The 27100-nt window shown below is 36.9% G+C and overlaps 1 protein-coding gene across 1 annotated transcript in view; it reads right to left on the bottom strand.

Moving 5' to 3' along the window:
* Positions 1-26810, bottom strand: part of LOC149805513 (major vault protein-like) — a 99594-nt gene extending 72784 nt beyond the window's left edge. The window contains exons 1-5 of the mRNA XM_089950118.1: positions 26731-26810; positions 17848-18007; positions 15188-15383; positions 12613-12736; positions 10503-10729 (exon numbers count right to left, since the gene is read on the bottom strand). Coding sequence (XP_089806244.1) covers positions 10503-10729; positions 12613-12736; positions 15188-15383; positions 17848-17990 — 690 coding nt within the window. The 5' untranslated portion in view covers positions 17991-18007; positions 26731-26810. The remainder of the gene's footprint in view (positions 1-10502; positions 10730-12612; positions 12737-15187; positions 15384-17847; positions 18008-26730) is intronic.
* Positions 26811-27100: the final 290 nt, after the last annotated feature.

The raw sequence follows: 27100 nt of genomic DNA, 5'->3' as shown, positions 1-27100 counted from the left end.
TGAGTGGGGGTGTGGTTGTGAATTTATTTCTAGTCAAGATATTTTATTTCCCTTTATCTCAGGTAATTAAAAAAAAAATTCTACTAATATGGATATAATATGATGTTATTTTGATATAAATCAGATCAAGATATTTTTTGTAGCTATTTGAGAGCCATGTTTTTTTTTAAATTCCCAGGCCCAGGCTCCAGAAAATTAAATTGTTGGTCTCTAACATAATAGTGGTATAAAGCTATGGTATACCATAGGTATAAATATTTCTGGTACTCAACTCTAGTTAATACAAAACACATTCAAAGAAAAGATTAATGGTCATTCTGAATAATTTTCTGGTGACTTTCCCTTCATATCAAAGTTACCATTCCGGTGGCCTAGTGGTTAGAGCATCTGCCTCGGATGCAGGATGTCGTGGGTTCAATCCCCAGCAGAGCCATACCAAGACTTACAAAAATGGTACTAACAGCAGCCCCGCTTGGCGCTCAGCATTAAGAGGTTAGTGTTAGGACTAGTCGACCTGGTGTCAGGATAATGTGACTGGGTGGGACATCATGCTACATGTCTGCAGCATGATGCCCCAGTGCTAGACATCACTATAAACTGCTACAATGCAGACATCGTAGAGATACGACTGAAAAATTGTTAAAGCTACGTTAAAATACCAAATCACATCACAACACTTCATATCAAATTATTCCTTGATTATTTTATTTTTTATTATTACTGTAAACCCACTTATATTAACATCACTTAAGTCAACAAGCTGCCTACGTCAATGAAAATACAATGTAACAGGTCCATGGTCTATTGTTGCCACCAAATTTGTTTTGGTTATGTTGATATCGATATAGCAAATAAAGGCATATGTTGAGAGAAACATTAGGTCCCAACATGAGCAAATCCTTTGTTATCTAATGATTTATGTCAACAAGCAACCAGTTCCGGTCTATACTTTGTTCTACAATTGTTTGATGTTGCAAGCATGCTTTAATGTTGCCATTGCATTAATGGGCATTTGTTTGGTCCTCCTAAATTGGTCTTTTGCAGTGACATCAATAATTCATGCACCCCTCAGTGACGCAAGCCACCCACAATCTTTAATAAATACAATGAATCCTTTATCAAAGAAAGACGGCAACAAACTTGAACAAATACAAGGGAATTTGGTCAATTCTTGCATTTTTCAAAGTGATTGGTGATTGGAACACATTTATTGTGCAGTTAAAGTTTTCTTTTCTGCAGTAGCAGAGTAAAAAAAGTAACTTTTTTATGCTTATGATATCTACCAATGGTGGCGTTAAATGCAAAATTAAATTAACAATCTTTCTGAACCAAATAAGTGGCTGCAAAGTAAGCTGAAGATGGGGCATCTCACAAAGATGTTTGCAAACAAATTTCACTTAACAGGTTTTCATTTCACTCTGAATAGCCTCCTCATCTCAGTAGCCTCAGTAAGATGATTATATTTGTTGTCTCAGGCAGACCAAATGAAAACAAAAACTAAACAGCCATTTGCTATTGGCAATAATGAAAAGCATGGTGAACTGTTTAGCGAGACATGTTTGTCAAGAACAGGATATAGATTAAACAGGGACTACCATTTTTTATATATACATGTTTATACATGTTTTCTGATGCGATGTGACTGATGTATGAATTTTGCAACATATTTCCTATACTGGAATTCATGTATTTTTCATATACTTGTATATTACTTAACAGACTGCATTACACAAAGGTAACAGAAATATAAATTGTCAATATACAAGTGTTTTTCAAACAGTTTTTCCCTTCATTTTATCAAAATTTCTGTTGTCTATTATCTCTAGGTCTAAATCCTACTCACTAAAGACAGGTCACCCATAAAAGATGAATTTCACTTGCATGCAAAATCTGAATCATTTGATTGTTTGCCCCACCCCACCCTAACACACACTTATGACATCCGCTCATGTCAACAATATTTCCTCAAGAATTCTTCTTTTATTTTGTTCTAAAACATTCTCGCAACATATTTCCTTTATTGTAACCTGACACAAATAACTTACTAGGATATTTTATCTTTTGTACATATATGTTACAAGATGGTGTTTTTGTATACTATGCATGGTTTCTGTGCTTTGCCCTCAACCTGGAAGTAGGTCAAAACAATTTGGTCCTCTGTACAATGAATATGTAATTACACAGTTCACTCCACCTACTGTTATAAAATTCTGTTAACCTGAGAACAACATAAACATGCATGTGGTTTACTCATTTTAAGACCATTTTAAAATTATTTCTTCTTTAACATATTAACCCCTGGCGACGAGAATACTCGTCGTACTTTTTCTCCCTGATCTCCCGCGTGCCTCATTAACGTGGCTGAGTTTACATAGCTTGTATCCCGAGTGCCGAGTTTGTGAGGCAGTATTTGTCAAGGCCTGTATCCCGCACGACGAGTTAAATCGGTGCAAACCATTGGTTGATTTGAAGCCATTTCCTAATTATACAAGCAGTTTAACCAATAAAATTGTAGCTTACATAGATAAGAGTGAACATTGCTGAATGGAGGGAAAAAAATTTGACTTCAATGGCAGCCTCCTTGGCATCCATCCGTCTACGGGAGACGATGGCATAGCTCCAAAGTATGCTTTTGCTTATCCTTCTTTTTAGCTCTCTTTTCAGCTTGTTTTATTCTTCTCTTTTCCTCTGCGTTTTGAACTCCCTGCCTGACAGCTAGACGCCAGCTGGAACGGTTGTTTGCACAGCTCTCCCAGTCCTTGACATTGATGTTTTGTAGCGCAGATGTGGTCGTCCAGTTGGTCGTGCACCTTCTGCTAACTCCCCATATAACAGGTCCTTGGGAATGCGACCTGGGTCCATTCTCTTGACATGGCCGAGCCAGCAAAGGCGCCTCTCGCTGAGTATGGAGAACATGCTGTTCATGTTGGCGCGTTCTAGAACCTCTGTGTTGGGTACTTTGTCCTGCCACTGGATGTGCAGAATGCGCCGCAGACATCTCAGGTGGAAGCTGTTGAGTTTCCTCTCGTGTCTTGCATAGGTGGTCCATGTTTCGCTGCTGTAGAGAAGTGAGCTGAGCATGCAGGCTTGGTAGACACGCAGTTTGGTCTTCTCTGTGAAGTTGGGGTTGTTCCAGACCCTCTGGTTAAGTCTGGCCATCACTGCTGCTGCCTTGGCAATCTTGCCGCCCAACTCAGAATCAATGGAGAGTGAGCTGGAGATGTTAGACCCGAGGTATGTGAAGTTCTTGACAACTTCCAAATTGTACCCATCGATGGAGACAGAGGGAGGGGAGTCTGTGTCCTGTGCCATGACATTCGTTTTCTTCAAACTGATGGTCAGTCCAAATTCCTTACATGCATGGGAGAGGCAGCATGCCAGCTGCTGAAGTCCATCTTCCGTGTGTGATGTCAAGGCTGCATCGTCGGCAAAGAGCAATTCACGGATGAGCACCTCTGTGACTTTAGTCTTAGCACGGAGATGGGCGATGTTGAACAGCTTGCCGTCAGCCCTGGTATGGATGTACACTCCCTCGCTGCAGTCCTTGAATGCGTACTGGAGAAGCATGGAGAAGAAGATGGAAAAGAGCGTCGGTGCAAGGACACAGCCTTGTTTGACTCCGCTAATGACTGGGAATCCTTCAGATGTTGTGCCATTGAAGCACACTGTGCTGTGCATGTTCTCGTGGAACGACATAATGACAGCAAGCAGACGTGGGGGGCAGCCGATCTTCTGCAGGAGTCTGAAGAGTCCACTCCGACTAACCATGTCAAACGCCTTCATCAGGTCTATAAAGGCAATGTAGAGGGGCATCTGCTGCTCGCGACACTTCTCCTGCAGCTGACGTAGTGAGAAGATCATGTCTATAGTTGACCTGCCAGCTCGAAATCCACACTGGGACTCTGGGTAGATGCGGTAGGCTAGGATCTGCAAGCGCGCCAAGGCAACACGGGCGAAAGCCTTTCCGACGATGCTGAGGAGGGAGATGCCCCGATAGCTGTTGCAGTCGCTACGGTCTCCTTTGTTTTTGTACAAAGTGACGATGTTGGCGTCACGCATGTCCTGTGGGATGTATCCCTGTTCCCAGCAAAGGCAGAGGAGTGTGTGTAGGGGCTGGAGCAGTGCTGGTTTTCCGCTCTTGAGGACTTCAGGCGGAATGCCATCGCTTCCAGGAGCCTTCCCACAGGCAAGGCAATCGATGGCTTTTCCGAGCTCTTCCAGGGTGGGCTGTGTGTCTAGCTCCTCCATGACAGGCAGGTCTGGAATGGCGTCCAGGGCAGTTCCAGTAACATTGTTTTGGGTTGCATATAGCTCGAGATAGTGCTCAACCCATTGCTGCAGTTGTTTCCCCTGGTCTGTGATGACTTCGCCTGTCTTGGACTTAAGGGGGACAGTCTTGTAGCTGGGGGGGCCTGTCGCCTTTTTGATACCCTCATACATTCCTCTTGTATCCCCGGTGTCAGCAGCTGTCTGTATACTGTTGCAAAGGTTCAGCCAGGAGGTGTTGGCACAGCGGCGGGCGGTCTTCTGGGCGTTATTCCTTGCAATCCTGAGGGCTTGTAGTGTTCTGGGGCTAGGTGCAGCCTTGTATGCCAGGAGGGCTTTCCTCTTTGCCTCAGTCACGGGCTCCATCTCCTCCCAGTTTGCCTCATACCAGTCGACATTCTTTCACTCCCTCTTCCCGTAAGCTGTGATGGCTGAATTGTACAAAGAGTCACGGATATGGGACCACTTGGAGTCAATGGTGTCATCAGGTGTCACTTTGGTGAGGGCTTCCTTCAGTTTGCTGATGAACTGCTGTGTTTTCTCTGGGTTGCTTGCACAGCAGGTGTTGATACATGGGTGACCCTTCTTCTTGGCATGGTGCAGCTTCTTGGGTAATATTCGCACCTTGCTGGCCACGAGGGAATGGTCCATGTCACAATCGGCACTGTGGTAGCTGCGGGTAAGGAGGACACTGGCCAGTTCTGCACGCCTGGTGATGACGAGGTCTAGCTGGTGCCAGTGGCGTGAACGTGGGTGTCTCCACGACACCTGGTGGATCTCCTTGCATTTGAAGAAAGTGTTGGTCACACATAAGCTATGGGAGCAGCACATCTCCAGCAGTCGCTGACCATTCTCGTTGATCTTGCCCCTTCCGCTAAAGCTGAGACAGGTGGACCAGGCCTCATGGTCAGCTCCCACTCTAGCATTGAAGTCTCCTAGTAAGTAAAGGCTTTCATTGTTGGGGATACTGGATATTGCCTGATCCAGACCCTCATAAAACTTGTCTTTCTCCTCGTAGGTGGAGTAGAGGGTTGGGGCGTACACACTGAAGATGTTGACCGGGCCTAAGGATGTTGACAGCCGGAGGGCAAGGATTCTCTCAGTACCTGATGATGGAGGTTCAATGAAGGTGATTAGCGTGTTCTTGACGGCAAAGCCTACACCATGCTGCCTAGGTTCATCCAAGGGCTTCCCCTGCCAAAAGAATGTGTAATTGGCTTCCCTGATGGTGCCGCTGTCAGCCAGTCGGGTCTCCTGGAGGCAGGCAATGTCGATGTTCAGTCGGAAGAGTTCTCTGTCAATGACGGCAGTCTTCCGTGCATCATCGATCTGCTGTAGGTCAGTGGTCAATCCAGGACACATGGTCCTGATGTTCCAGGTTGCAAAACGAAGAGTTGGAGTCTTTTTATTTCTTCTTTTAGTATTTCCTGGTGCAGAGTTTTGTGGCCCACTTGTCGAAATGGTTCTCTAAGCTCCACGCACCCAGTGAAGCAGGCAGGCCATGGCGGGCAGCACCTTACTGACTGGGGGCTGCCCAGCTCGAGGCGGGCGGTAGCTGTCCAGTGAGACCTGATGATCTCTCACACCATCAGAAGTAACCCCTGGCGCCAAGCTCTACGCCAATCGAGCTTTGACTTAGAAACGGTCAACTGCTACTTCTCGTGTTGTGCCAACGCCGTACGATGATGCTGAGTGTCCTCTCCAGTGGAGCTATGAAGCCTGGGCAGGGTGGTATGGAGAATCAGCTGTTGCCCATGCAGCAGATCCCCCCTCTCCACGCAGCTGGTGTGCCCAAGGGAACGACGAATGCCGATACTGCTTGGCACCAACGGCGTCGCAGGAGTTGCCAGAATGACGTTGAAGTCAATGTCATACCGCCTTAGGGACTCCATCTCTGGATTTTCTGTCGGGGATTACTCCCTTAGCCTTTCCCATGAGTGGGTATAGCCACAAGACAGCAGAGGTTTGGAATCGGAGTTTTCCTTCTCCTAGATGAGCTACCATCCAAGGTTTACGAGTCCCATCTACCCAAAGCAACTGGTTTTAAGGCACCAGTGGGCCGCCTTCACCCCTTCTCCTGTTAGTAGAAAACATGGTCTGCCGGGCTTCAAATCTAAGCCACTCGCGAAGGCCAGGAGCTGGATTTTAGTTGACAGAGGCAGTAAGAGACGCAGGCCGTATGGGGCATTTTGGAGGATTGGGGCGCTTGTCTCCCACTCCCACCCCGGGCAATGTCAACCTTAGACCACCAATGGCAGCAGAAATAGTGAAAATATATACATCTGAAATATATATATCTATATAAGAGGCTATGTATAAGACTTTTAAACCTGCTGTCTTCAATTGTTACATTATTTTCATGATTGGATCTATTTTATTGTCAAGTTTGCATCAGATACCTGTAAAGGTGTCAACTGTCAATGGGTACCCACCTGTTCATAATTACCTGGGTAATAAAATTAGCTAGAGGGCACCTGTTTAGTCCATGTAAAAATAAATAAATAATTATAAAAGAAAATATACAAACAAACATATTTCCAAGTTTACATCAAAGATTATATCAGGTGAAGTCAGGAGCAAGTGAGACACAATGAGTACATTCAAGGTTCATGTTGTGTGACAATGATCCGTCAGACTTCTGTCTACTGGCTTTGTATTTTCGTTGTGTGCATCCATTTGGCTATATATGTCAAACAGTTTCCTTATTTTCTATTCATAGCAACTGTACACAACATTCCAAGAAACAAGAAAACAGATGGGTTTCTTGAATTTGAAACCATGTGCTACAGATTCATTATAGTGTGATAGACACTTAAGCAGCAGACCAGTCCATGGTCTATGTTACAAAAAAACATGGCACCAAATAGTAAGTGAAATGGACTTTATCAATGTGACTTGTAGATGTTATATGACTAAAAATATATTAGAGGAGAGGGATTTTGTTAAAGTGAATAACATGTTGCATCAGGAAAAGGAAAAATCTACAGTGCTTTACAAATTTTGAAAGTGGAATTTGACAGTGATGTAATACAGCATTCAGGATTGGTGGACTTTTGACTTTTCAGCAAAAGTTAAACATGTGATGTATTCTAGTTAAAGTGACTGTTATGCATAAAAAAAATTATCATTTTGTGTCTGTATTCTCGTACTAATCCATATGGATTTAGCCGATTTGTGACAAGAATTTTAACTGACTGCAGATCCTGGTAAGTAACAAAAATGATTATGCATTTTCAATATAGTTTTCTGTAATTATGACATGTAATGTATATAGATTGCTCTTTTTATGCTCAGACTGTGCTTTTTTGCCAATCATATTAGTAATAATTACGCTTATACTTCTCAGGGTATTGACATGTATGAACTTACAACAAAGCAGTTCAGTTCACATTTAATAAAATTTCCCTTTGATTGGGTGCCCAGGTAGCCAATCATTAGGATCAATGGGTACCCAGGTGACTTTTTCTACAAATTTGGCATCTATACTTACATGAAACAAAGGGTAAATTGAGCCTCCTTTACAACACATTCTGCAGGTACACAGCTAGACCATTTTTTCATATATGCAAGTATAGAATGATAAAGGCATTCCCCTCATCAAGTAGTGACAAGTGGGAGAGGGTTATCCTCTCTCGCTAATGGGGGTTCAAGGTGGTTGCACATATTCAATGTAAACCATGGTCATGAAATCATGGAGTGATTTTTCTCATATCAAGGTTGATTGCAATGCAAACAAATCATTAAAATAATAGGTTTGAAATGATTGGGTTTTTTTGGTCAAAAGTTCTGTATGCAGCTGTATATCTGCATATAGGGAGCTACATGCCTGCTTTGGACTGACAAGTAGGTAATGGTTTTAATGCCGATTTGAATTCAGCCTTGTTACAAGTATCAAACAGAAAAAGGTTTATTCTGTGAGTGTGAATTTGCATCTATTCTGGTCAGGACAAGAGGATGAGTAGTTTTCCTGAGCCCCAATTAATATTCCATTCACTATAAAATGTGGTTTAAAAAAAAAGTATTTATATTCCTTGGGCTCTGGAGTGTAATATTATATAGAAGCATAGGTGGAATGTGCTGTCACTGATATCACTTTTTTTTTATAAAGTGTCCAGAAAAACCATTCCTGTTTACCTATTATCTTTCAAGAAAAAGATGCTGGAGGTACTCCAAATTTAAGGTCTGTTTTAAGTAAAAAATTATGTTACACCAAAACCAAAGAAGGAATTGTTTTAACCCTTTAGCTATGACTAACGCATCCAAACGTCATCTGAAAATAGCTCCTGAACCCCACTGATGCATATATGCAGTGTTGATAAGCCTAGTTTACTACCCCAGTGTCACTTATGTGCATATAGTTCAGCAGTACTTGAAACCCCAGTGTTGCATCTATGCGTACATGACCACTATGTCAACTAACCATTGACTGGTTGAAAGAACAGAAGTTTACATATTTCTGATTATCATAACCAATGAGAGGACTGTTTACTCAACATTCTGATACAAGTTTGAAAGGTGACAGCTTAAATTTAGACACACTGTAAGGGCTTTTCTGCACTTTACGAAACATGTGCAGTTAAGATAAACATAGATGGATTCCAATTTAGATATGAACAACTTTAAAGGGTTCAGTGCAAGTGATATCAAAGAGTTTAATGGATCATTTTTAGAAAGTGGATCAGATATTGATGTTAGTCCCATTTCAACACCAGATGTAAGTGATTTTTAATCAGATGACGAGGCAAACATAATCCCACTTGCACAATGGAGTGATGACCTTGCCATGTCCGAGATCAATGATTTTGATTCTCATGTTTTTTCCTGAATGTCTGGTAGAAAAGCTTGTGAAAGAAACAAACAATTATGTCAAGAAAATAGGGGACCAAAACCAAGACCTGAAATGGTATGAAATCAGCATCATGGAGATGTGGGCCTATCTTGGAATATACATCATCATTTATGTGTGGATAATGACTGTTTTGATAGGTACCACTCTCAACTTTGTAATTAGAGTGTGGATTTCATTCATGTTTTTATATGTACATATGTAAATATAGGATTTATTTTGTGAGATTCAAAACTGTTTACATGACTGGGATTTATTGTATGATGGGATGCAGGAGTATATAAAGTGGAAATATATGAATAACAGACACTGTACAAGGTAAGCTGTTTTTTATTTCACTGAAATCTAGAAAACACTAATGAAATAATGAATATAAATGTAACCGTGTTTTTATTGTCAGTTTCTATAGTCAGCCTTGATGATGCTCTAGTATTCAGCCTAGCAACCAGACTCGGTAGTTTCAGTAACTGGTATGATAGCACTCAGCAGTAGTGAAACTGCACAACAGCTGTAGTAGCGAAAAAGTTAAAGAGCTTTCACTATACTGGTCAATGGTATGGAACACCATTTCCCAGCTCCTGACATTTCTTATTTTTATAATCTATGTATTAAAAGGGATTAAATTTTAACAAAGTCAGTTCTAAGTAATATAAATATCTCCATTTTTTCTCTGATTAAATATTTTTTTCACAGACGAATTTTCCAAATATAATATAATATTTTATATACTAATATGTGCTCAGTGTTACTTGTGCATATGTTACTGGATTAAAACTTTGATTTTCAGAATAACTCAATTATTTAGTGCTAAGCCAAATCTGTGTCACACTGTACTGTATATACTGCATATATTGTACATAATAGAAGCCCTCAAGGTAGGTTTGCTCCTCAGTGTAACTGAGTTACTTTCTCTAGTTAAAAAGTTATTATTATTATTATTATTATTATTAGCTTACTGTGAATTCATACAATGTTTGGGATTTACTGATTCAAGGATTTGTGAATGGATTGTATCGTTTCAAATGATTATTTGTTGGGTTTTAAAATTTATGGCTTTCAGCAACTATGAAATGCACAACAAAATGGTAACCAACAAACACCCCTTGAAGGGATTCGTACTCGAGTGGCAGAAAAGGGCTTCCAGAAATCAAAGATTGGACAATTTTTCATTTTAACTGCTGTACTGAAACCCTCTCTGACAATACTGAATAAAAAGAAAAATTCATTGTGGCCATACTGGATGTGAGATTGGAAACAATTTCTTATTAGTTACTTACTTCAGTGTATATGTCATCTTACTTATTAATAGATAAGAGAGTTATGTTTGTGAGACACAACTTAAAAAAAATACCAAACAGGCGTGAAAACATCATTCTATGTAATCACTTACTTTCTCTGTCAGAACATATGCATTCACCATAGCCATGACTTCCTCATAGGCTCCTGGCAGGTAGGCACCAGTCTTCTTTACAAGCCACTCCTCACCAGTAACCCTGTTAGTACCACTGCGGTCGACACATTCTTTACGGGCACAAAGACGAATTGCCTGGTTTGTGCCAATAACAGTTGCCTTGATTGTTTCCTCTATAACTACTTCCTTCCTGGGTATGTATGTACCTAAACATGAAACGTGTTATACTAATATGAAGACAACATCCTATATGCTACCACTGCTGTAGTAAAATTCGCTGATTTATTCCAGTTAGGAAAGTTTTTATATGATGAATCTTTTTATTAAAAATACAGAGGTTTAATATGATAAATCTTAAACTGAAAATTCAGTCTGCTTGGCAGATAATCAAATCTGAAGTCATCTAGGTTAGACACGACACAAGTCTTATTCCATCTGGTCTTTAAAATGACAACATACTGGGCACATAGAAAATCTGACGCTATATTTAGCCAAGCAATTCAGAGATAAAAGTATCATATTTTACATTAGTGTAACATAACTTGGTAAAAGCAAATGTCAAGCTTGGTCTCAGGTTTAACTTTTTTTTATAAAAATATGAAGATCTTAGTTCCCAGTACTGGCAAAGAAGCCAGATTGGTTTGCCCTGTATGTGTGAAAACCAACTAAACAACTGATTTTCTAACTTTCTCATAATTCTCTCACTTTGTTCTTTTAATTTCATTGCTATTAGACCTCTGTACCTTAAATCTTTGCAGGTTAAATTCTTTTACTACCACTGATGTGTAGATCTGCTCCATACATGTGCCTAAAGCCTCTGCAGTGACTGAAAAATCCACTTGTAAAGAAGCACTGCTATCCACCATAGTGGATATATCTGCTTGCAAGTTATGTGCTTTCAACCTTTCGATCTGAGTGACAGACAGATCCGTTCTGTATGTTCATGTTACAAATGATCTAATTTCTCTACAATGGACAGTAAAATATTCATCCAATCAAAATAGAGTTTACAAATGATGTTTCTTCCCGTTAATGACATCATATACTAAATATGCTACTAACTATGGGGATTTTCTGGAATTTTGCAAGACATGATAGTTAATACATGCAGCTGATGACATGGAAACAACGGCTTTTGTTAGCAATTTGGAATTTTACTTTTACCTTTTTCAGAGGACAAGATTAATGATATTGATTTAAGAAATGTTAGCAATGACATCTAATTATCGCCTTTGTCCAGTCTGTCTAAAATCAAGACAGAATCAGACGATAAAGACAATGCACTGTGGATAACAGAGCCATGTGCTCTTGAGGTCAGAGTTCAGTGGAAGCACTAGCCCACCTTTTATTGTGGTGAGAAGACTTTTTTTTTAAATAGATTTCTTAATTAAATATTTCCCCATGGTATTAAATCAAAGAATTGTGGCTGAAACTAACAGCTATGGAATACAATGGATAAAAGAGAAGCATGACAACAAAGTTTGAAGAAACAAAATGCAGCATAATTTTTAAGCAGCACATTGTTTGTGTAAAACAAATCTGCTGTTGCAAATACCACCAACAGCAAATTAAGAATAGAACATAATGACCTTTTAAACATTTGTAAATAATTATGTGAATGGCATTTAAATGTATAAAAAATAGTGTTACAAATAGTGTGTTCTATGTACAATACTCTGAGTTTTTTGATCAACCTTGTGGAGGTCAGTGGGATAAAAGAATCACACAGACAAAAGGTAGTTATAGCTTTTATAGATTTACATTTTTACTATATTAAACAGCCTATAAGGAAAATAACTAAAAACAATTGGCCCATATCCCCAAATCATCAACTAAAAGTTATCATTTAGGCTGCAGAAGCATCATACTCTGGTAGTCAGCCAACAAATCAGATGCAGTAGTGACCCAAGCAGCCAGGTAGGACAGTTAACCACTACAGCAGCACTAGTAGTTAAACAGTTAAATTCTCCTTTATAATCTAATCAGTCATCATTTTATGCCTACAATGGAGTCTACCACTTTATAACTACCAAGTCTGACAACTCATGATATATCAAGATCGATGCAGATAATGGGGTATACAATTTACCTGGTCCCTCAAAAAGCCATTCATCTCCAGCTGTCCTCTTCTCACCAGTCTCATCTTCAAAGTCTAGAATAGCACGCAAATGAAGTGCTGAGTTAGGGGCAACAACTTTCAGCGGAGTCACAACCTGAAATGCATTAATGCTATTATATCCAATGATACTTTCCAAAATGCACAAGAGCCAAGTATGCATTCTTTTATCCCAAATGAATTTCATAACTGTAATATAATCAAACTGCTACTTTTTTCTTATTAAAATCTTTAATCATACTCTGAAGCACAATGCAGGAGTGCAAAACTCTATAACAGCATTTAAGAATGCTCTAATTCATAAAAGATTGTCCTGACCAATACCTATCCATTTTTTAAAATATATTACACAACCATGGTTCTATAGGCAAATCAAAAACTTTAAATAAGAGAAAATACATCCCAACTCCCTTAATTGTTTTGGGACTACCCAAAGGTGGAATTCTGACCCTCTCACACAAGTTGTTATTCATTGGCAAAAAATTAGAAGAAGAGAAATGAAGTCAAACTGTATTAAAAATCTTTCCAACTGAATTTAATGCAAATTAGTTTTAAATCTAAACTGAAAACCCCTATTGTTTCCCCTAACTATTGCTTCAAGTTGAAATAAAAGGTAAATTTCAAAGATATTACAGCTATAAAATGTTTCTTGTTTTGGTTAAAAAAATATCTTCAAATATGACTTGATCTTCCCAGCTTAGTAACTTCCTTGAAACAAATATTTTTTTACAATTCTGATCATGTCCTCTTCCTCTCCAGAATCAGCCAAGGTCTTAATTCATGTCCATTTACTGCTCATTATGAAACTTACACATGAAGATCAAACTCACTAACCTTTCTAAAAACTAAAATTTTCTGGAAATCTGACCAGTTTTCATACATGCCAAGTTTTCTGGAACCAAATCAGGGAAATTGGGCCCAAATCTGGGAGACTAGTGTAACAACATATTTTTGTCGTAAATTTAAGAGTGAAACTGCACACTGTACCAAAGCTAAAACAATTAACTACAATGAATAATAGTTACTTTCACTATGCTTCACATGTTTAAATTCGTCTATTCAAACACTGCTGAACATGCAAATGCAATATTTCTTTTTTCCAACAGCATATTTTCCATCTAATCCTTCTGCATATATTTCAACATGGTAACAAAATTATTATATTTCCAAAGCATTCAAAAGCTGTTTTATGCTCGTCAGGTATCCTGCAAACTTTTATACACTACACATTACTCAATACTGAAATATTGACAAGTAAAATAATTATGTATGTACAATGTGCATCTGTGCATATCACGAGTCACGATCTGATTGTTTGTTAGGTCAATAACAACTTTACTGACAGATAACAACAGTCATAAATAGTCATAAACCGTCTGCTGAATGTTGTTTTAGCTGGAAATACCTATGCTTGGCAGAAGTTGTTTTAGCTGAAAATACTTATCCTTCGCAGATGGGTTTTTTTAAGCTTAAAATACCTATGCTCTGCAGATTTGTGATTTTGAATTTTAGCTGGCCATTCAATAGATCAAAAGATTTGGGCCAAAACCAAAAGACTACCAGACAATCCGGGAGACTTGGCATGTATGAGCTTTGCTGTTTTAAAGGACCTCTCTTATGGATATCTAAACTCAGACTCTCTTATGATATCATGATTTTAAAATTAATTCTGATCCCAACCTAACAGTCTGAAGGCCCATGGATAAAGGGTGCAAAGTATCCAAGGCCAGTAAGCTCTGGCCCAAAGATTACAAATAATTCAAAAACTTAAACTTAGATTCAACTCACAATTCCCACATCTAATTTTTTCATTATCCTATCAGAGGTCAGAATACTGAGCAGAGAATGAGCCTGAATATGTGAAGTTTTGCAACCCTGGGGCCTGCAAGGTCTTGAAATCTTGGAGCATGAATTCGGGATATCCACTGGGACAAGAGGAAAATGCTTAGCACATAAATCTGAGTTACACAGGTGGTGTAGAGAGTTTAAGCACTCAATAGACATGCAGACTTTTGATTGAAGTTGGTCATTTTGACACTGCTCCTTGATGGGAAGAAAGTCAAAGGTTCTCATCTTAATTGTTGGGTCTCCTAAACTAGAGGTGGAAAATGTTAGGGATAAAAAAAACTTTGGACCCCAGCTTATATGTTTAAAGATAAATTTGGCAGAAGGCATAATACATCTTTTATGAGCTTAAGAATTTCCATAATTAATGGAGAATGGATCCTGATGAAGCCAGATATGGATGGAGGAGCAGTGTTAGTAAGTGTGGGAGGCATCTAAATTTGACCTTTTGTTTTTACCTGAAAAAAGTCTTCCCCACTTGGAAAGAAGAACTGATCCAAAGTCATTTCTAATTCCTTAACGTAGAAGTCAGAAGTGATAATTCAGAGTACGTTGGGAGTGCCTGGTGAAAGGGTGGAGTGGGTAGCATAGCTATAGACTTCTTTGTTTTAAAAGGTTTTTCATCAATGTCTCCTATTTAGGACAAATTGTTTTCCTGGTCCATGGCTGGCAGATTGAAAGAGATATTTGACCAATTGTTTACCTGTTTAAGGACTTCTCCTGGATAGAGGGGAAATGGGTCCTGAGCAAGTCTGATTTCCTGATCAGCATGAAGAAGCTTCACCTGTCCTGAACTATCAATAACCACAGTGCCATTCTTGTCCCGCATGGCTGGATTCTCAATGATACAGTAATGTCGTGGTGGTACTATGATCATCTTCTCTGGCCCAAATACCACCCTAGAGGTGGAAAGAAAATTAGTGTATACAATATGGCAATATTTCTTCAACTACAACTTTAAAATTTAAAATAGTCTTTTAGAAAAAAGCTCAAAACGTTTGCAAACTGTATAAAAACTAGGTAATGAATTTTATCTTCCTGACAGATAATGTACAGCTGACTGGTGATTAACAATAAAAGACATCATGTGAAACAAAAGGCCCCAGCAGACCTGGCATTGCTCACCTAGCTGATATCTGCCTAACAGCCAAATGCAAGAGCAACTGGTCAAGAAGTTTGGTGACTGTGTGTTATGAAAATAGCTATTTCAAGTTTTCTGTTTTTCATATCTTCATCCATAGTTGATGGAATATCACAATTACCATACTTGTTTAATATTAAAACATTTTTTAGCCAGGATACTTTCTGTTGAAGGTGGTCAAATTCTGTTGAATAAGGTCTTTTTTGGATACAGATGTTGATATGTTTTTCTATGACCATATCTAATGGGGGATCAGCACAATTTGTGTAATTCTGAGATGCCTTCAAAGTATGATGCTTGCTGTCACCTTTGGTCCAATTCTGTTTAGCAGTTTGGAGAGACTGTTAATGGGCTTTTGCTTTTTAGTAATGGTAGCCAAATTATCTGGTCAAGTTAATTCAAACGTTAACCGGCTTTTGTCAACCACTGTCTGCAAAGCAGATTCTGCAGGGATCATCTACCTTTGATATATGTATGACTTTTGTACCCCCTTCTACGGATGCCAGGGTAAAGTGGAAAAAATCATAGCCTTCTCATAGATGCAGACCTGCCAACCCTGACGAGTCCATCTCAGTAAGGCAGTTGATTTTTTTCTGTAAGTTTGACCAGTTTTCAGTAAGGTGTAATAAAATAAACTGCTATTGTAAAGCTGGAAAATGTAACTATAAGTTCAGTATTTGGAAAGTGCTGTGACAATAAACATTATGTTCAACTGAAAAGTTTGTAAAGTAAGCATAGACTTTATTTACCACTAGTACAGTGCACAAATTTTAGTTCCGAACCCTATGCAGCTCAATGGCTTGTTGCTGTCTCTCAACTTGATGTAATTTCTGGAAATTCTTTTTCCATTTCACATGGCGATGGCAATCATACTTCCCGCCATGAGTCATACTCAAATTGGCATGTGATGTCCAATAAACATAATTGTGTCCATTCCAGCTTTTATTCACAAGAATCTGAATATTCCTTTTTATTTTTCCTGAGTTGATTATTAACACTTTTCAAGTAGCTTAATTTCCCTTTTGTCTTAAACATGCATCACTTGCTGGACACCATTTTTAAAAAAAATTCTATGATCAACAGTTTTATCATGCAGACGCTTCACATAAACAAATAGGTGCAGTTTAAAGGCCTGATATGCTGCTGTAAAGTTAGTCTGGTTCTTGACCAATTTCACTACTTCTAATATAAAACCCAGATCCCAATCAAACACGGATGAACAAATTTTCTGGATTTTTTGGCAATGATCATTTTTCCATAGTTTTTGCTTTTATGCCCTAAGTCCGTATTTTTAGGGAAATTTTCATAAGACTTTTGGCAAAATCATAAGAGTTGGCAGGTCTGCAGATGGTCACCACATTGGCAGCTTACGTGCCAGGTATGATGGATTTCTAGCCAGTAGTTTAATATGAGATTGAGTTAGAGACAGACAGTACATAGATAACTCTATATTCCCTAACTAAAGCATGGTGATGATGAAGAAAGAAATATTTCCAGAGAAAATACAAATATCTTATGACAATATCCATAAATAATAACCTTTCAAACAAATACATAGATTTCATTCAATCAGCATGAAAGCATCAGGTTTACTCCTCAAATATTGGTTGTGCTACATAGAGCTATTTTTAATGCTCATCAAAAGGCTACAAGTTGCTTGAAAGTTGCCCAAATGAGATATTTCAGAAATCGTCAGTTGTCCAAAAAATGAAAACCTGATTTTTTCCAAAATCATGGCATAAAAAAGTATCAAAATTTATGTGCATCAGACTAAGCTGAAGGTGCAGGAAATTTATAATGCATATTATATATAGCTAGCTACTGATACAGGTTAGTTGAGTTTTGTTTCCCAAAATGCAAAGACCAAAAAACACAAGACTGGAGCTGAGGTACAACCTGGTCTCATTACTATTTTTTTCTTTTACAGAATTGAGATAAGCCATCAAAAGTCAACCTTCAGGCTTTCAAAATTTTTATTAGTTTTTCTTTTCTGAAAACCCAGTGGAAAATTCACTGCAAAGGGAATTGACTGTGATAAATCTAAATTTGCTACTGAATCAAATTTGCTTTCTGCATAGAATTATAAAAGCCTCATGCTCTAAATATTTAACTACAACAATGCTTCAGTAAACTTGGTTCAGTAAAGACAATGTATATTTTCACCATAAAAAGAATATGCTCAATAATCAAGATAAATCTACCAACAGCCAATCAAAACTCACCTTTCATTGTCCTGTCGAATGAAGATCTGTGGACCAATCTCTAGCCTGGTAACACTCCTGTTTTGGTCCAAGACATGGAGATAAAAGTAAGGGGGAATCCTGAACAGGGAGGAATCATCACAGCTTTTCCTCAGGGTTGCCATCTCTTTGATTTATATATCTGGAAAAACATGTAACAGATTTCTTACTTACAAAGAGAACATCATTACTAGAACAGAGTTCCATATAACTAATTTTTATTAATCTTTTTGAACATAGAGACTTTAAGTATAGGTATAGTACATGCATCATGGATTAGGAAACTTACTCTGTCCATGCTGTTTCCTTCATGGACTGGATAGTGGTCATTATGGATTATCCGTATTGTGGCTCATTGTGGATTGATTAAGTATTTTGCTCCAATTAGAAAGTCACAGCATATAATTATGTAACAGCTGAAACTGACATCCACTACATCATGTGGAACATACATGTTGACTGAGTTGCAATACACAGTGCAATGTTCTCATAGTTGTACATAAAGCCAACAAAATAAAATATATTTCCTAATGCACTGGTTAGAAAATTAGGGTAGATTGGTAGGTTTTCATTTTAACATTAGATAATAATGGTTAGTATATATTTGTTGTTGACCTACCGTTTTTACACAGATTCTACAAAGCATGTGATGCTGCATTCTATAACCAATAGTTTAAAATTTATACTAAGTTTTGATTATCTGACAAGGTTAATATTATCAAATGAATGGATCAAAGTGATGAAAATGCTTAATCACTTCAATATATTTGGTAGGAGATAAACTTGTATTTATTATTTTCACTTACCAGTACTTCAGATTCAATTCATTTGGTAAAGTTGATTCTTTCAGTCCACATAACAAATATGGCAAAACTGTTTCTGAATGTGAAATGAATATTATTTATCAGTTTAGTTACTAATTTTTTTATACTTCGACTCAATTATCTATTTCAAGAAGTTGATGGTGAATACAAATAAAAAAAATTGTCGCTAAAAAACACAGACCAATTTCATATTTAAACATGGTTTAGCAAACAGGCCAACAATGTGAAAGTGTTGAAAATATATCCATATATTAACTGAATGGCACTGAATTTTGGGAACCAAAAACTAAGCTTAAAGTCACATGAACAAACTTTGGATTCCAAGATGAATTGAAAACAATAATAATCCAAGGTTAATTGCCTGAAAATATACATGTACATAACAGAGAAAAAAGGGTGGGGCCAGTTAGTATGTGTGGATGGGGAGGAAACAAATGTTTTTTTCTGCCATATTGCAGTAGCAGTTAATTTCTCCTAGCCATCCATCATATCATGATCATCTTTGCAATTCAACTGAAATGCCACCTATTATGCAAACTTGGATGTGAAATAGGTATCTGCAGTATTTACTGTAAAATAAACAACCTCAAGCTTTGCATGTCACTTTGGTTTTAGCTTTATACAAGTTGAATTTCTTCTTATTTATGCAATTTCCTCCACTTATTTCACCTGTGTGGTATTACAAATAAGCTGAACACACATTTATTAATAATGCCTTTTATACTGCCTGAAACTGCTAAACTACATGTTTGCCAAGGCCATAAAATCTGTCTCTAATTGCAGTGGCATCATACTTCAAACATGTATCGCTAGTAGAACTTCTTTATCTACTATGAACTGGAAGTAGAAGAGGTTTTGGCTTCAAGATTGTAAATTCCAAATATTTCCTGTTTATTTTAAACTGTTAATATTAATTCTGAGGTTTTCATAAATATTATCGTTGTATTCCAGTTTTATTATATCAGTAATGCTGGCTCATTTGATTTTCAATATATTAAACTTATGAATGTTTCAAGTTCATAACAGTTAATTACGACCAAATTCTACAACAGAAAATATGAACAAAAAAGAAAAGCACACTAATAGTAGGTTAATAACCCAATTAATAATATAAATTGATTGTAAAAACAAATGAACTGCTAACAAGCATTTTACTTATTTACTTATTCTGAATAGAGAGTGGTATATTTTGTCAGTCCACAAATTCCAAAATGAGGACAATTGCAGCACATAGCTCTACTAGATTGAGTGGGCAATCAGTTATCTACCATATTTGTACTGTATATCACAAATTAATCTAGGCAGAGTAAAATCATTAGATAAATTAATCTTTGGAATTCATTACAATTTTGAAGTGTTTGAATGATGACTCAGCTGCACTAGACCATAACACCATTTCCTACAAGTCTAAACATATCCACTTTCCACCTTCTGCAGATTGCTTTTTTTCTTCTCTTCATCATGATTATAGCAGTAATCACTTTTCTTCTCATCATCATGATTATACCAGTAATCACTTTCACCCAGTCTGTTTGCATGTGTATTTAACTATGGTGTACTTTCCTTATGATTTTTTTTTCTCTGCTAACTACAGAGATCTACTGCACTCAAGAGGTATAATAATATTAATAATAATAATGATAATAATAATAATAATAATAATAATAATAATAATAATAAAGGTTTATCTGGGACTAGCATGACATTATTATTTTCCGATTTCATTGATATAGATTACAAACTACATGGGCACATAATTGTTGATGAAAACAAAGCAATAAGCTTTAATCACTTAATACCTGTTGTTGTTTGGGGATTTGTTTACATCATTCTTGTAACAAAGATGTTTACTAAAATCTGAGTGCACGTCTTGGTGCAATTTTATATCAGAAATTTTAGTGTTGCAGAATAATAATAATAATAATGAGGACTTTGTATAGCGCCTAATCTTTAGAAGCTCTAAGCACTTTACAACATTAGACAACAAAGATAAAAAACATATAATGATATGATTACAAAAACAAACACCATGAAATTATAAAACATAAAAAAATATGCTGCGAATATTTAAGGTAGGAAACATTATTAGGTCTTTAAGCTTGTTCTTGCAGTCGAAATAAGTGAGTTTTGAGAGCACTCTTGAATGGGATCACTGTGTCTTTGTGTCTAAGTTCAGTGGGCAATTCATTCCACGTTGCTGGGCCCTGGTATACAAAAGAACGCTGTCCATACGACTTTGTTTTCATAGTGGGAATAATGAGTATATGATTGTCAGAAGAGGAGCGTAAGTATCTTGCTGGTGTGTACACATGGGTGAGGTCGGATAGGTATGTTGGACTAGAGTCCGACAGTGAAACGTAGCACAGAGAACAAATTTTGTGTTTGATTCTGAATTGAATGGATAGCCAGTGTAGGGTACAGAGCAGTGCTCTGTGCTCTGATCGTGGTACTCTAAGTATGATCCAAGCAGCTGTGCTTTGAACGTTTTGAAGTTTCTGGAGCAGATATTGAGATGAACCAGACAGAACTGAGTTACAACAGTCCAGTCTTGAAAGTACTAATGAACACACAAGTGTTTTAGTGGCATCAACTGAAAGATATTTGTGAATTGAGCTGATGTGTCTCAGCTCAAGATATGTAGCCTTGCATATGTTCATGACATGTTGGTGCAATGTGAGAATACTGTCCAGAGTAACACCTAGGTTTCGTACTGACTGTGTGAATTTAATGTTGGTGTTGCTGATATTTATTGTTTGAGGTAAAGGATGTGAATGAGAAAGTCTTTGTGTTATGATCAGAATGGCTTCAGTTTTATCATCATTCGTCTGCAGCTTGTTACATGCCATCCATGATTTCACATCAGAAATGCACCTCTCTATACCTTGGATGGTAGTATCAACTTCAGTTGGGTGGCTAGATTTGTATATTTGGGTGTCATCAGCGTACAATTGGTGAGACATTGGATGATATCTATGACACTTGAGAGTGAGTGAGTGTACAGAATGAAGAGAACAGGTCCAAGAACAGACCCCTGTGGAACACCACAACATAGATCAAATGGGCTGGAGTGTATTCCATTTGCAGACACAATTTGTGTCCTGTTGACCAAGTAGGACTTGAACCACAGTAAGGCTGTATCATGAATGCCAAATACATGCTGGAGACAGTGAAGTAATATATCATGGTATATTGTGTCAAATGCTACTGACAAATCAAGGAGGGTGAGGACTGTAATCTTTCCGCTATCCAACGCAAAGAGAATGTCATTAACTACTTTTAGAAGAGTAGTTTCAGTACTGTGGCAAGGGCGACATGCAGATTGTACATTCGTAAAAGAACTGTATGAATTCAGATGAGATACAAGCTGGGATAGAACAATCTTTTCTAAGATTTTTTATATGAAAGGGAGATTAGAAACTGGGCAGTAGTTCTTTAAATCGTTATGGTCTAGTGTTCATTTCTTCAGCAGAGGCATTACAATGGCTGTTTTGAAAAATAATGGGAATTCACCGGATGAGAGAGAGGTATTAATAACAACTGTGTACAGATATAATTTGAGAGGAATTGTTTATTGAAACTATTCACTAGAATGACAAGGTGCTCACTGACATTTAGACTAACATTTCACTTTGGAATTATTGTGAATACATTCAAGACTTCGTACATCAGGACTACTGGTATATTGGGACATTAAAGGTTATTGGTACACCAGGACATTCAAGACTATTTGAATTCATTCAGAACATTCATTATTTTTGGACTTGTGATAGAACATTCAGGATAATTTGGGGTTTAATTCATACTAGTGTAAGTATCTCTTAAGCTTACACTTTGTAACTTAGAGAAATAAATTATTTGTTGATTTTACTAAACTTGTTGGTTTTGCACCTTTCTGTTACATATTTAATACCAAGAGTCATAACACTATACAAACCAAATTATGCTCAAATGATAGTAATGAGATATTATTCAAAGATTTTAAATCACTTTCATATTCATAATATATCTTGTTTTCAATGACAGTGTTAAACCTTAATTTTGTTCAGTAACTTAACTGTAACATGGGGCAAATGATTTCAATTCATGTCATCTTGGTTGGTTAGGGACTGGCCATTTATTCTTTAGTGGGGTGGATAGGGAAGAGAGGACTGCAATTTTCTTTTCAACAAGTGCATTTTTTCATTTGTGTCAATAATTTTTGTTTTAAATTTTCTATAAATCAGAGTAAGAATAATTTGTTCAAGCTATTTCAAAACTTCCCAGCCATACCAACCCCACTTTAAATTGTCAGTCCCATAATAACCAGACACCAACACCCCCTCATCCCTATCCAATGTGAATCAAATAAACTTGGACTCTCTGAAAGGGACTCTGAAGTAATCATAATGTTCCCAAATTGTAAAGTTTTTTTGTGAACAATTATAATGGCATGTACAAAGCACAGATTCTTATAAAATTATAGATGATGCAAATAATAAGTGATGATGTTTAAATAATGAAATACCAGAAGAAATTATTCATTTTCAGCAGCCTTAAAGTAACGCTACATTGCTGTTACTGATGACACATCATCTAGTGATTGTAATATCAATAAAGTCATTATAACATAATAACAATTACTGGATTGAGGGCAATTCAAAATGGTGATTATTTACATACCATTCATAACTTTGAGGTCAGTCCTACACATCATGCCTCAAATGTATACCAACAACTGATATTCAAGCCATCTCAACTATTTACAAAACAAGAACTGACAAAGGAGCTGGAAAGCAACAAAATAATATGGTTTCATTTACAAGTTCTTTCAGTCCAACAATCCATCCAATCACAGAAATAGCCAAGTAGTCCAAATATATTGCTGTTATTTCTTTATGCAAAAAAACTGTATACTGAACAACATTTTCTGTAAAATACTGCACCTACACACCTGCTAAAGCATTTTTTGTTTCACAGAAATAGCTGAGGTGGTCTGAATGTTACATCTGAGGTTTCTTCATACATGTGATGGGAAATGTTAAGGACATTCTCACTGCAAAAAAAACAAAAAAAACAATCAGAATGTCCTCGGCATTTTCCATTTCATCCTTAAAAAGTTATTTGACTTGCATCAAAAAGACACAAGAATGTTCTGAATGCCCCCACCTAATGCAACAAAACTGACATGTCTTGGAGGTCTAGGTAATGTATACAGTATCATCCTGTCCCCTGTTTTGATGCCACTTTGTTCTAATACAGTATGATAAACTCCCAGTTCTCAGGAGAACATGTCTCTTGATGACACCATGACCACAACATTTTTTTACCTTGGTCAACAAAGATTCTCAAATTATGGTTTTTCATAACATTTATCATATATCAATCAGGGTGTCCATAAATGCCTTATGCTGATAATAAATAAAGTTACAATAATAGTCTTATCTAATTGTAAATAAGTAATTTTACTTTAACAATAAACGTTTTGAATATTATTTTAATGAATCTGGATATTTAACTTACTTTGACCTATTTTGTCTTCTTAATTTGTAGAGACTGGTAAGAATGATGCTAAACCATTCTCCTTAATTTTATGTCTGATTATTTTCACTTCAACAGAAACGAGTTTGATGCTCTGCTTACTCATATCCTCGATTACCTTTTGAGAAATATTTCACAAGCAAAGTTAGATTATTTGTACTTACAAATAATTTTCTTATAATGTCATTATGATTGTCCCCAACTTTTGATTATTTTAAAATGTATGTGGTCATGTAAATGCACTTATTCAAATTAAATTAATAATTGTGGTCCTAAAATAGTTTTACCAGCATCTATTCAATCCTGACTGTTGAATGTTCAGTACCTTCAGTGTCATCAAAATACATCCAGACACAACTTCTGATCACTATGAACTTTTAGAACGGTAGCCAGGTACTAAACTGGATCAAGACTAGAGAACATCAGACCCATCATAACATAAAGCACACAAATCTGTTTTCAGCAGACACTTCTTTCCCATGACATCAAAGTGTGTGACATTCAATCTGGTTTGTATTGAATCATGCCTTTTGGTTGACCACATCCAAATATGTCCAAGTAATTTTTTTATGTTTTTTTTCCCTATCAATTTGCATTTTCTATTTGCTGTTAATATTATTTTGTGACATAATTTTGTCACTGCTGGCATGTACAGTGTAAAAGAAGTAGGCCTACTCTGTTGTTGTTGTTGTAGGGTTTAACTCCATTTTTCAGCACAAGATAGGCTATACATGGCAGCCAGTATAAATGGTGGAGGATGAACCCTGGAAAACCCCGGAAAGAACCACCGACCCACAAGAAACTACTGGCAAGCTTTTTCACATAACCACATTAGCCGAAGGCCTACTCTGTAGATCATAGACTAATTTTAAACGAGTGAAAACAAGTAAAGTAACAGACAAACTTTCTGATGCAGGGTCATCTGGTTATAAGCAGCATACCAAAATGGGTATAAAGAAATGTATCATCCACATTTGATATGCCAGCTTTATTACAAATTGCTAAAACTGCTTGGTATTGACATTGCCTATCAACTCTAATTTGATTCATATGTGAAAAACCTCTGTAGGAAAGCTTCAAGACAACTATGTCTTGAAATGACATAAATGAAATGACTTATTGGTCATAAGCAAATTAGACTTAACAATCTAATATATCTGTCATGTCTACAGCAACATGAACACTACTACTTTAAATAAATACATGAGCATGCTCTGAGATTTGTGTATGATGATTTCACAAGCAGCTATTATAAATTTTTACTTACAGCGAAATGAAAACTCTAAATGTGCACATTATTTGGATTATGGCTCCAGAGACTTTCAAAATACTGAATAATAATGTTTGTATGATTTAAAATATTTTAAACACAATAAATTCTCTTTAGATACTCAAATATTTTCAGATGTTCTAAGAATTAAAACCTCAACATACAGCACCAAAAAAAAACTTTTGACATGCAACTGCCACTTAATGAAATGAGCTAGCAAACCATTTTAGAGAGCAATCAAACTTTAATTCATTTAGATCTTTAATTTTATCTTGGAATGGTATTGACTATAAATGAATATCAATAATAACCACCCCCACCCTCCCATGTCAACAGCTTAGAAACATTCATACAGGTAATATAGCATTTACTCATCCTAAATGTAAATTTTTAATGATCTGCACCTTATCTCTCGTAAAGAAACCTCCAGACAAACATAACAGACCACTATGGACTTTTACAATCATGGCCTGGTACCTAACTTGGTAAAGAAAAGAGCATGTCATGTCTAATCATTGTAATATAGGTATTATGAATTTGTTTATCAACATGCATAGATTTCATTGTCACATCACCACATGTGATGCTCAGTCGGAATGTACTGGATCACATCTTTAGTTTAATATCATCCCAAAACGTCAATGTACTTCAACATTGATTTTGATGTACGTACTTCTCTGGACATAAAATAATGACATTCCAAAGGAACATGGATGTATGAGGATCCAAAAAAAGTGAATAACTGCCACAAATTAAACCCATTATTGAAATAATCGGCGATGAACGTCTATATCAGTCCTGACATGACTTTTACTTTAAAATGCCTGTGCGCGCGTTCGTTGTTTGTCTGGCCTCGTCTTCTGTACTATTCAATTACCCTACTGTTAGCTCCTTTCTTTTAAGTATGGCGTAAGATGCATCGCAGCATGAATGTTAGTCCTAATTTGGTGCTTCTGCATTTATTTTACATTTCAGTTGCATCTCATAATTTTAATTTTTTAAATTCCTAAAACGTTTGTTTAAATTATCCAGATACTAAAGTCACTTCTACTCAATGACGTTAAAAATGCTTTGCTTGCTCACGTCTCAAGCCATGTGTTGTTTGTTTTGCATGTATTACGTGCTTGTTGTAATGCCCAATTTGTTTTATGTCGGTAAAAAGCTCACTAGAGATTATGTTGAATTGTTTTAAATCATGCCAACATTAAATAAATCTTATCTTATCTTACATTATGTTATCTTTTATATTTTTACCGTATCTTCGATTAGAAAGCGGACCTCTATTGTCGTCACCGTAACTTGTTAGTTCGGTCGAATTTGCAGACGACTTCTTGGTGCTATCAGTTTTAATCGGAATACTTCGTATCTATTTTTTCAAAATGTGAAATGATGGGTAAAGAATGTACGATAGAGTTAGTCTGGTTCCCTACTTCGTATTGCTCCCTGTCTTACAGTCCTCATTAGCTTCCTAAATTGACCCCTGTTACATTTCTTATTGTGTGACTTTTTAAGCTGTAATTGTCTGCAACTTAAAGATATGGCTATATTTGTGAACTAGGTGTTTCGGGTTTGTGTTGTTCTAGAAAATGATATGAGGCATGTACACCTTCCATAGTTACTTTAG

This window comes from Sinohyriopsis cumingii, chromosome 2, assembly GCF_028554795.1.
Source record: "Sinohyriopsis cumingii isolate HCF-2022 chromosome 2, ASM2855479v2, whole genome shotgun sequence".
In the NCBI taxonomy this organism is placed as follows: domain Eukaryota; kingdom Metazoa; phylum Mollusca; class Bivalvia; order Unionida; family Unionidae; genus Sinohyriopsis; species Sinohyriopsis cumingii.
This window is presented reverse-complemented; position numbering and strand designations above follow the sequence as displayed.